A 12,038-nucleotide genomic window follows, 5' to 3' on the forward strand; every position below is an offset into this window, starting at 1 on the left:
CTCACTTTCCTCTAAAACAGCCACTCTGAAGGATCTCTTAAGAGTTTCAAGGAGGACTGAAAAATTAGCAAAGTCCTGAATAAGCCAATTCAAACCAACAGGAGCCTCTGAAACCCTGACTATGCCCCCACCCAAATACATTTAAATATATTTAAATGTTTTTAATGCAACTAAAGAGAAAAAGAGCTTAATACATGACTAGAATGTAACTATTCCACTGATATTTAATTTTATTTAAATCAAATTTAGACGACTTCTTAGTCTTCATCACACCTTAGAAGAGTGAAATTTGGGTGTATTGCTTGAAAAAAAGATTTTAAACATGCATTTGGGGGTGGGGGCTTCTCATTGTTCTAGATCCTTTAGAGAGAGAGGAATCCTTCATCCCTTCAGCTCTTCTCACGCATTGTACATTAATGTGCATGTGACAATTCCCTCAGGTTATGAGGCCTTTCACTAAAGAAGGCTCCATGCTTCTCCATACATAGTACCTGCCTCAGATCAGTTCTACACTGTGGATGCAACTTTGAGTCTTTGAATTCTTCACATCACAGAGGTGGCTCCCCGTTTCATTTGTGGTCAGGAGGATCACAAGTAATTTTCTGAAATAGTTTTTTTTAAACTCAAGCTTATTTATTTTGGTCCCACTGATTTCCAATTGTCACCTTTCTTGCTTGATCATTTGCAATGTCAGCACAGTGGCATCACTTTGTTATCTTAGTGAGTATCCCTAACTTGGGACAAAAAAGAGAGGGAAGGGGAATCATGAAAAATTAAGAGTAGAAAACTTCTTACTTGTCACTGTTAATGAAATGTCACAATTACCTAAGCGGACAATTCAATATCAAATTCCACCTCACTCTAAATTTTGATGGAACTTGAATTCTCTTTGGATTATATATGTATATTTTAAAAAGTCTAGAATTTCTCTGCTGCACCATTTCCAACTTTTCTGAGGATAGAGAAAAGCACTCTAATAAATTGGGTGTCTATTAATGAATGAGAAAGGGAAAGATTAGGAAAAAAAGGGAAATTCAAGTCCTTTTGAATGTGATCACGTGGGAAGAACAAACAAGTGGGGGAAGTAGGAATCTTACTTTTGAAAAGAAAATAAATCGTACTTAAATATAGAAACCACCAATAATCGAGGTCATAATTAAAAAGTCACCTAGCCATTGTTTTTATTTTCATTAGTAAATTCATATCCCTTGGTCAGACAATAGGAAGGATCAAGCTAAGAAAAAATTTCTTTGCAAGCTCAGTCTCTGTAAATACAAAAATTCATAAATGTAACTAACTTTCTAGAATTAACATACATTCCCACCCAAGCGTATCTCTGTATGGGAAATTAGGTCATTTCTCCTCGTAAAGCCCTCTCCAAAATCCATACATTTATCTTGGCTTCAATTCAAATCTTTATTGTCAGTGCACAACATATGTGCAATGAAATTGGTTGAGCTCCCTCAGTGCACCCCCTCCCCCAAGACAATACAACTCACATTGAAGACAGAAAATCCCTAACCAAATAAATCATATTAACAAAACATCCAGTCCTATTGCACCAGTGTGAACATGTTACACGTTACGCTGGCCCTGAAAGTCCATCGTACTACATAGTTATGATGTTATTTCGCATTCAGGAGTCTGACAGCCCACGGATAAAAACTGTTCTTCAGCCTGTTTGTGCGACTGGCTATACTTCTATATCTCCTTCCCGATGGTAGGAGAGTAAAGAAGTGATGACCAGGGTGAGAGTTGTCCCTGAGAATTTTCCTCACTCTTCTAAAGCAGCAAGCCCTAGCGATCTTATCTAGTGGTATCAGGGGACAGCCCGCAATGTTTTGTGCTGTGCTCACCTCTCTCTGTAATGTTTTTCTATCCACGGCTGTCAGACCAGCATGCCATACCGTGATGCAATAAGTGAGGACGCTTTCTATTTTGGACCGGTAAAAGGAAGTCATCAGTTGTTGTTCCACCCTGTTTTTATGCAAGACTCTAAGGAAATGGAGTCGCTTTTGGACCTTCCTGGCCACCTGGATTGTGTTGTTTTTCCAGGTGAGGTCTTCGCTGAGATGGACTCTCACTCTCTCTACACAGCCCCCCTCGATGTAAAGTGGGGCAGGTTCCTCTCTCTTCCTCTGGAAGTCCAACACCATCTCCTTGATCTTGCTGATGTTCAGATGCAGGTTGTTTTTTAAGCACCATGTGGATAGTTTTTGAACCTCCCGCCTGTACGCTGTTTCGTCTCCACCTGTAATAAGACCCAGTATGGTGGTGTCACCTGCGAAATTAATGATCACAGTGGATGGGTCAGACGATACACAATCATGTGTGTACAGTGATTACAGGTAGGGACTGAGAACACAGCCCTGTGGGGAGCCAGTGCTAAGCTTCAGTGGGGTGGATATGACAGACCCAACCCTCAGTTTGTGCCCAGTCCCTCAGAAAGTCTTTGATGCAGTCACAGATGGAAGAGGGAAAATCCAAGTCAGTCAGCTTTTCGATAAGGATGCTCGGCAGAATGGTGTTGAAGGCCGAGCTATAGTCTATGAAAATCATCCTGACATAGTTCCCGGGTTTCTCCAGATGGCCCGCTACAGAATGTAAAGCAGTAGCTATGGCGTCGTTTGTCGACCTATTCCCCCTGTAGGCAAACTGGTATTTGTCAAAGTCCGGTGGGAAGCATGTCCTAAGCTATTGGAGAACCAATCTCTCAAAGCATTTCATCACTACAGACGTTAATGCAATAGGTCTGTAGTCATTTAGGCAGTTTGCTGTTTTCTTCGGGACAATAGTGGCTGCTTTCAAGTATGGTGGAACACAGGCCGTTTGCAGGGAGATGTTAAAGATTCTTGTCGGGACCCCTGCTCATTGATCGGCACAATTCTTTACCACTATCCCCAGCCCCACATCTGGGTCTGCAGCTTTATAAGGATTCACAGCCTTTTTTCCGCTTTTTTTTTTTTTATTAAAAAGTTTTACAAAAAGGAGAAAATTTTTCCCCCCTGTTCCCCCCACCCTTTACCCCCCTTCATCCCACCCTCCCCCCTGACTTCCCAGAGCAAAATACAAGGTATTTCATTTAGTTAAACATAAACTAGATTAATCTACTTATCCTCAAAGTACTACCTCCCCCACTGAAACCTTAACTCCATTATCGATAACCAAATACTTCTAATACTAACAGTCATTCATAAGCTATTTGATATTTTCTTGTCTGATACTTATTTTGAATATAATCAATCCATCTTCTCCATTCCGATACGTATCTTTCTTGCGTGTGGTCCTTCAAATACGCCGAGATTTTCGCCATTTCTGCTAGGTTTGTTACTTTCAATGTCCACTCTTCAATAGTAGGCAAAGAGTCTTTCTTCCAATATTGAGCTACCAGCAGCCTAGCTGCTGATATTAAATTCAAAATCAATTTAGTCTCTAAAACTGTACAGTCTGTAGTTATACCCAATAGAAACAATTGAGGAGTAAATTTTAACCTTCTTTTCAAAATGTTCTGCATCACCCACCAAATTTTTATCCAAAATGCCTTGATTTTCTTGCAAGTCCACCATATATGGTAATAGGTTGCATCATTACATTCACATCTCCAACATTTAGCTTGCAAATTCGAGTACATACATGATAATTTCTTAGGATCTAAGTGCCATCTATAAAACATTTTATAAAAATTCTCTCTCAAATTTTGTGCTTGCGTAAATTTAACATTTCTGACCCAAATCTTTTCCCACGTTTCCATCATCACTGGTTCCTGAAAGCTTTGTGCCCATTTAATCATACAATCTTTAACCAATTCAGTTTCTGAGTCTATTTCCAGTAAGGCATTCTACAACCTTTTAATATGCATCTGACTTTGATCTCTAATCTGTTTCACCAAATTTTCCTCATTTTGCATAACCCCAATTTTTTGATCCTCCCTCCATCTAGCTTGGAGCTGACCATACTGAAACCAAGTAAAAATTATCCCTTCTTCTTTTAATTCAGTTTCACTCTTGGTTTCTTCCCAGCCCAAATAAAAGCATTAACCCCTTTCTGCCATTCCATCAAATTTCCATCTTTTTTAAGCACTGGTATCATTTGAAATAGAAATAAAAATATATTCATTTTTATTGCTGCTATCCTTCCCAATAGTGATAGTTGTAACTTTTTCCATTTTTCCATTTCTTTCTGTACTTTTTGCCAGAGAATTTCATAATTGTTTTTATACAATTTCGTATTTGAGGCTGCAATATATACTCCTAGATACTTAACCTTTTTAACTACTTCAAACCCCGTTATCCTAACTCTTCTGAGTCACAGATAGATTCTTAATTATCATCTTTGTCTTGTATAAATTTACTTTAAATCCAGATACTTTACCATATTCAGCTACCAAATCCAAAACATAGGGAGCCACTTCTATAGGTTGAGATAAAGTAAGAACCAGGTCTGCAAACACTCTTAATCTATAATCCTGCTGTCTAATTACAATTCACAGCCTTCAATACAGCTCTCACTTGGTGTTCATAGAGAGTGAGTGGCTGGGAATCAAAAGGCCGGCGGGTAGCGGTTACGGGATTGGGTCTTTTCACCTCGTAGCGGGCGAAGGTGTTCAACTCCACCAATGAGGCATCAGCGTTGACCGTGTTCCTCGTGTTGCCCTTATAGTTAGTTAGATGCTGCAGTCCCTGCCACACATGCTTCAGGTTGTTATCTGCCAGATGGTTCTCCACCTTATGTTTGTATTGTTGTTTAGCCATCTTAATGCCTTCTAAGATTTGCCCTGGCTTCTCTGTAGTGGTGAAATCCAAAATTTTTTACTACCGGTTCTGTGGGTGTGGCTTGGTGAATGTGGTGTGGCCTGGTGGGTGTGACTTGGTGGGCGTGGCAGGGGAAGGATACTGCAAAATTTCCATTCCCACCCCACTCCAGGGGAAGGATATTGCAAAATCTCCATTCCCACCCTACTCTGGGGCCAGCCAGAGGTGGTATTTGCCAGTTCTCCGAACTGCTCAAAATTTCTGCTACCAGTTCTCCAGAACCTGTCAGAACCTGCTGGACTTCACCCCTGCCTCTCTGTATATATCACTATCCCTTGCCTTAAAGGCAGAATCTTGGGTTCTCAGAAGCGTCCGTACCTCAGTAGTCATCCAGGGTTTATAATTCCCATAGACTTTAATGCACTTATCCGTTGTTACACTGTCCGTGCATGCTTTGATGTAAGAGAATACAGCATTGGTGTATTCATGCAGATCACGATGTTCAAATACACTCCACTCAGTAGTTTCAAAACAGTCCTGCAGCTGACTGAGAGCGCCCTTGGGTCAGGTTTTAACCATTTTCATGGCTGACCGAGTTCTTTTCCTGAGAGGGACATACTTCGGGCATAACAGGAGTGAAATATGGTCGGCTGTACCCAGGTGAGGGAGGGGGATTGCTCTGTATGCCTATTTCAGGTTAGAGTACACACAGTCTAAAGTGTTCTCCCCTGTGTGGATCTTTGATGGCCAGTAAGGTGATTCCTCCGACTAAAAGTATTTCCACATGCCCTGCATTTATATGGTTTCTCCCATGTGGATCCTTTTATGGGAAGTAAGGCGAGTGCTCTGACTAAAAGACTTTCCATACTCCATGCATTTAAATGGCTTCTCCCTTGTATGGATCCTTTGATGGTATGTAAGAGAACAGTTTAAGGTGAAGCCCTTTCCACACTCCTTGCATTTAAATGGCTTCTCCCCTGTGTGGATTGTTTTATGGCCAGTAAGGTGAGTGCTCTGACTAAAAGATTTTCCACACTCCGTGCATTTAAATGGCTTCTCCCCTGTGTGGATCCTTTTATGAATAATGAGGCCACTGGGTTGGCTGAAGCTCTTTCCACACTCCACGCATTTGTATGGTTTCTCCCCTGTGTGGATCCTTTTATGAATAATGAGGCCACTGGATTGGCTGAAGCTCTTTCCACACTCCATGCATTTGTATGGTTTCTCCCCTGTGTGGATCCTTTGATGGGATTTAAGAGAACAGTTTACACCAAAGCTCTTTCCACACTCCATGCATTTATATGGTTTCTCTCCTGTGTGGATCCTTTTATGAATAATGAGAGTTCTGGGTTGTCTGAAGCTCTTTCCACACTCCATGCATTTAAATGGCTTCTCCCCTGTATGGATCCTTTTATGGGAAGTAAGATCACTGTGTTTGTTGCAGCTCTTTCCACACTCCATGCATTTGTATGGCTTCTCCCCTGTGTGGATCCTTTTATGGGATTTAAGAGAAGAATTTACACTGAAACACTTTCCACACTCCTTACATTTATATAGTTTCTCCCCTGTGCGGATTCTTTTATGGGCAGTAAGATTGCTGCTGCATCCAGAGGTCTTTATGCATTTATAGGGCTTCTCCCCCATGTGGATACTTTGATGGGATGTAAGATTACTCTCTTTGTTGAAGCCCTTTCCACACTCCATGCATTTATATGGCGCATCACAGGTGAGAATTATCTTATGTCTCACAAGGGATGCAACTTTATGGAATCCCGTCCCACAGTCCATGCATTTATATGGCTTCTCCTTGTGGTTCCTTTCCTGAGCAGTAAAAGTCTTCCTTTCACAGAAGCTCTTTCCATTCTCCAAGTCTTTCTCTGGATCCTCCCCAATGGGAAGACTTTTTTCTGATGTTAGAGACCCATTTCCCTGAGAAAATGGGAAAGTCCAATTGCAATTTTTTCCATTGTCTTTGCATATATAATCTTGTCCTTTGGATGTGGATGGATAGTGTTCATTTACCTCTAATGTGTCTTTGGATAGTTTTACACCTTTCCTCATATATTTTTTCTCTATTTTTCCCCCTTCCTCAAGAAACTCCTGCATGTGAGCCTCAATGGAAGATGAGCTTTCCTTATTCCAATTATTTGACGGGTTTCTCTCCTGCCTTTGGAATTCCATTTGAATTGCAGGCTTCTTCATTATCTCTCTATGTCTGAGCACTTCAAATGATTCCCTTGACTCTTTATGGTCCTGCTCATTATCACCTTCAAGGGGAAAGAGAAATAAATAAATATGATAGCCAGGTATTAAAGAAAAAGATCAATCAGTCGGAAATTATCATTATTGCCTTCTGAAACTTTTCAAATTCTAAGATATAGCATGGTTGATTGCTTACAATGGTATAAATGATAATTCTCATATTAATGAAGCATAAAAGTTTTAAAAATAGCTAACATTCTTTTTGTTTATAATTATACATACATATTCAAATCTCAACAAGAGTCAGGTCTGAGTTAAAGAAAAATCAGAGGAAGCATCCAAAGATGTATTAGGAGAAAAACTAACATTTATTGGAAGGGTGCTAATTCCAACAGAGACTTGCGAGAATTAAATCCCCTTTGAAATTCATATTTAAACTCCTCTTTTTCTCTTTACACAAACTATCTTCCATTTGCATTTTGTTTTTTATTTACCAAAAATCACATGATTGAAAGTGGGGGGGGGGGGGAAACTAGTGTTTTTCTATTAAGTTTAAGCTGTATTTTTGCAATGGAAAACAGGCACCATTTCACCCCTAATTCTAAGGCGCATGATAGAAATCAAACAGAAGTAGTTAACCCACTTACCTGAACGACAGGGCGTCATAGTAATAGCACTTAGACTTCTATACCACTTCACAGGGCTTTACAGCCCTTTCTAAGCGGTTTACAGAGTCAGCATATTGCCCCCAACAATCTGGGTCCTCATATTACTGACCTCGAAAAGATGAAAGGCTGAGTCAACCTTGAGCCTGGTGGATTCAAACTGCCAAACTGCAGGCAGCCGGCAGTCAGCAGAAGTAGCCTGCAATACTGCATTCTAACTACTGCGCTATCGTGGCTTCACAGGAACTGATATGGAATTATCTGGGCCAAAAAAGCTGAAATCTGTGATGGAGTTTAGCATTACATCAAGCCAAGGAATTACTTTGGCACTGACATGTCTAAGTAGAAATAGAAAATACACCAGATGTGGAGTGGCACAGGATGCATCGAAACAGAGCCTTGGTAGTACAGGGGTTTAAGACACCCTGTTATTAAGCTGGTTATTAAGACCAGCTGCCTGCAATTACTGCAGGGTTCGAATCTCGCCAAGGCTCAAGGTTGACTCAGCCTTCCATCCTTTCTAAGGTAGGTAAATTGAGGACCCAGTTGTGGGGGCAATAAGCTGACTTTGTATAAATATACAAAAGGATGAAGGCTATTGCTGAGCACATTGTAAGCCGCCCTGAGTCTTCAGAGAAGGGCGGCATATAAATCAAATAAAAAAAAAAAAAGAATGCCACAGATCTATTTCCTTCCTAGGAGCGGGAGAATGACATATTTCTACCTGCTTCCTCTCCAGATATGATATCTATTTGAGATTTTTTAAAATAAGAAACAGCCAGTGGTATCCAACTATAAAATGTCTTCCTGAAGTCTCTGACTGAAGAATAAGAAACACCCTTACCAAGAGAGGCCACGTTCCTGTAATTCTCCAGCATGACTTCCCAATGCAGAGCTTTTTGGTCAGGATCCAGCACAGACCATTCCTCCTCGGAGAAATACACAGCCACCTCCTCGAAGGAGACAAGGCCCCCCTGACAGGGAAAGAGAGTACACAGAAGGTCCAGGAGGAATTGTAAAAAACCCGGTCCTATTCAGTGGTGGGATTCAAATAATTTAACAACCGGTTCTCTGCCCTAATGATTTCTTCCAACAATCAGTTCACCAAACTGCTCAGAATCGGTTCTCCCAAAGTGGTGCAAACTGGCCGAATCCCACCACTGGTCCTATTGTTTATAAATTCCCAAGCAAAGCTATGCACCAAGGTAAATGGCTCTGCTAAATAGCATTCCAGGATTTATGTGAGAAAATGGACAGAGAAAAGGTTTGGATTGAAGACATGTTTTGGGAAGTGTCATGTCACAATTTATAACTTTATACTATTGTTGCTCTCTTGCCCCAACTAGTGGCTGGAGAGACAAACAGGCCCCAAGTATATTATTTGGAGCTGACGCCACCCATTTACCAATCGGCCTGCACTCTCAAACCAAATGCATGCTGGGAAGCCAGACTCCATTTTCTTTAGCCTCTGGAGAAGACAGAAGCAGCCATCTTAATCTATGGCACAGGGTCATCCAAGGAAAAAATCACATCCCACACACAGAGCATCGCTGGACTGAGATTCAAACTGCTTATATTTATTCATTTTTATGTTCAGCAGTAACTGAATACTGTCTTATCTTATATTTGATTCTCACTATATGTATTCCTATTTCTTTCTGTTTCACCATACCCTGTTCTCCCAATAAAGCATTCACATCTACGGACATGGTCCGTTTTATTGGAGGATAGGTTGGTTTTGCTGTATGTCGAGCTGCACACAGACTAACATGCAGTAGGGGCAGAACAGGAAAGTTTTAGCAATTTTACTGAATCTGCAGGACTTTTAGTGCCAATCAGTGAAAGTAACACCAGTTTCCTTCTGGATCGATTGAGCTACCATTATCCATCCATCCATTCACCCACCCACCCTCCAGAAAGCATCAAAGACGTCTGGAATCAATTGGTATCTGGGGTTCCAAAACTCCACCTATCAGTGACCCCAATCCTTCCTATGTTTGCAGAAGAAAACATTTCTGTGTTTGGAAGGGGGATTCTTTGCAGCATTTTAGTAAATGTCTCATGGTGTCCCAAGAAAGAGCAATCCTGTCTCTCTTCAACACCTTCATGAAAGTTCTGGGAGAGCCAAGCCAGAAATTTGTTTCTGGTCCTCCTCACATTGTAAGGAAGCTGCTTGTAGCCTGAAGCATTGACTGATTGGAAAATAAGAAAGCGGAAGAAATATCCCGAGGAGGAACTTTTTTAGCTTTTGCAAAACTGGACGGTTTGGCATCCAAATTCAGACATAAATCAAATCATTAGAATTGCTAATGTGTATACTTAGAAGTTTTCTACATCCTTGCACAAACCCGTCAAAGAGTTACCAAAAAAAAAATGGGAAGGATTATTTGAAAAGTGAGTAATTAGCATAAATACAATTGTAATAATAATAATTGGAAATAATTAGCAGTTATTTAAGGTAGTGGTCTTTAAAAAGATTTCCTAAAAGGAACCTACTTTAACTTTTAATCTTGCTCAGGAACACAAAAATAAGACAATCCAAATAAGAAGGAAAAATGGAAGGAGACTCTCTACGTACATCAGCTTGACTTTCTGAAGGAATGGGAGCATACAAATCTAATAAATTAATTTCCTCTTACTTGAACTGGAGTTTCAACCACTGTTTCAGTTCCACCATCAAGAAGGGTCAACTTTCTTCTATTCCTAACTGAGAGGGAGACAGAATTTACACTGCATAATTCATAACGTAGGAGATGGTGTTCTATAGAAGACATTCAGAAGATGAGACAGTTGAGATCTCTCTGGGGAATGGGAGAGCCTTGTATTACCTCTGGTCATGTCCATATTTGGATCATCCTGAGAGATCCTCTTGAAAAACATTTCTGGAGATGAACTTGATGGATGCCATCTTCCCTCAGGATCTCTGATCTCCATCATGAAGGACTTGAAAAGGTAGGCAGGAAAGAAGAATTATTATTAATGGACAACATACATCAAAAAGTGTATTCTTCTTCTGTGAACACCCCTCCAAAGCCCTGGAGGTCTATCAATGAGGTTGGAAATTAGGAAAGCAACAACTATCACAAATAACAGAACAATATCCTACAAAAATTAGAAGTATCTCCATGTATAATGAATGCCAAAGAACACAGGCAAGGGTTAAGAATTCAAAGATTTAGACTATTAGGTTTAATCAATACTGAGCTCTCAAATAAAAGTTTCTCACCTGCCAGTCCATCCTCTCCTTTTGTTCCACCACCTGGCTCAGGAGGAAGCCTTCTACCAGGGCCACCGCCTGGGAGCTGGTCTCTGCTCCACACTGTCGTACCCAGCTCTCCATCTGCAGGGGCAGAAGGGCCAGGAACTGCTCCAAAACAACCAGGTCCAGTATCTGTGCTTTTGTGTACTTTTCTGATCTCAACCATCGACTACAAAAGGAATGGAGCCGGCTGCAAAGTCCTCGGGGACCTCCATCCACCTGGTGTTGGAAGCTCCTGAAGTTCCATGGCTGAACTTCTGAAAGGGTGGTTTTCTCCTCCAGGATTTTCTGCCCAGTTCTTGCACAGATCTCCTCATAGGTCCAAGGCTGAAGAACAGAAGGGCCTTTTCCAGTTCCCTCACTTGCTAAAGATTGGCTTTTCATTCTTTCTCTGTCCTGTAGTGCAATTCCAAATGGGTCCCTGGGAATGTTTTGGATTTTGAAACACCTTTGCATTCATAGTCCCATTCTTGTAGCAACAGGTCAAGCAAGTCTTTCAGCTGTCTTTCTCCAATTTTTTGCCTCCAAGTGAGGTAGTATAAATGGTTTCCTATTTCTGTATGTGAGATTAAACACAAAATGGTGGATTTAACCCCTGAAGAACACTCATTCCAATGGAAAGACATATTTTTCTGAGCTAGTACAGGACTGCACACATTGGGGATCAATTTTTCAATTTGTTTTTTTCTTGAAAAGAAGGGCTTGCTTTATAAAAAACCTAGGTCTGCATTTACCTACAAAGAAGGTTTTACCCAAGATGCCAAACTCTTGGGTAAACAAACCATGAAAGTTCACTTTTTAAAAAATGAAATGCCAAAAAGTGACCTGTTGATGTTCCCTTTCTTCACGGTTCCTTTTAAAGAGCCAAATCACATGAGACATAAGGGTTGGTGAACCTGCAGGTAGGTTCACAAAAATATGTAAACCCAAACAGGCTAGGCAACCCCAGAAGGTGAGTTCACATGAGACACCGAGGTTGGGGATGTCCTGGTTCACTCACCCTCCTAAGAGAAATTAAACTCCAGAGGATCCAACCCTATTTTAGTCTCCTCCAGCACAGAAGGAGAAGGCGGGCACAATCTCCTCCAGTTCCTCCCTTGCAACCATGTTCTTCTTTCCTGCTCCAGATTTGCCCTCCAAGCTCTCCCCATCTCCGACCTC

The 12,038-nt window shown here is 41.0% G+C and overlaps 1 protein-coding gene across 1 annotated transcript in view; it reads right to left on the reverse strand.

The window, feature by feature from the left end:
• The window catches only part of LOC139312190 (zinc finger protein 91-like), a 162,523-nt gene extending 151,262 nt beyond the window's left edge, over nt 1-11,261 (reverse strand). Inside the window, exons 1-6 of the mRNA XM_070936775.1 lie at nt 10,845-11,261; nt 10,447-10,561; nt 10,258-10,325; nt 8,463-8,592; nt 6,673-7,018; nt 5,565-6,423 (exon numbers count right to left, since the gene is read on the reverse strand). Coding sequence (XP_070792876.1) covers nt 5,565-6,423; nt 6,673-7,018; nt 8,463-8,592; nt 10,258-10,325; nt 10,447-10,561; nt 10,845-11,261 — 1,935 coding nt within the window. The remainder of the gene's footprint in view (nt 1-5,564; nt 6,424-6,672; nt 7,019-8,462; nt 8,593-10,257; nt 10,326-10,446; nt 10,562-10,844) is intronic.
• Nucleotides 11,262-12,038: the final 777 nt, after the last annotated feature.

The sequence above is a fragment of the Pituophis catenifer genome, unplaced genomic scaffold, assembly GCF_029215685.1.
Source record: "Pituophis catenifer annectens isolate HBS135680 unplaced genomic scaffold, rPitCat1.0.hap2 SCAF_2, whole genome shotgun sequence".
Taxonomy (NCBI): Eukaryota; Metazoa; Chordata; class Lepidosauria; order Squamata; family Colubridae; genus Pituophis; species Pituophis catenifer.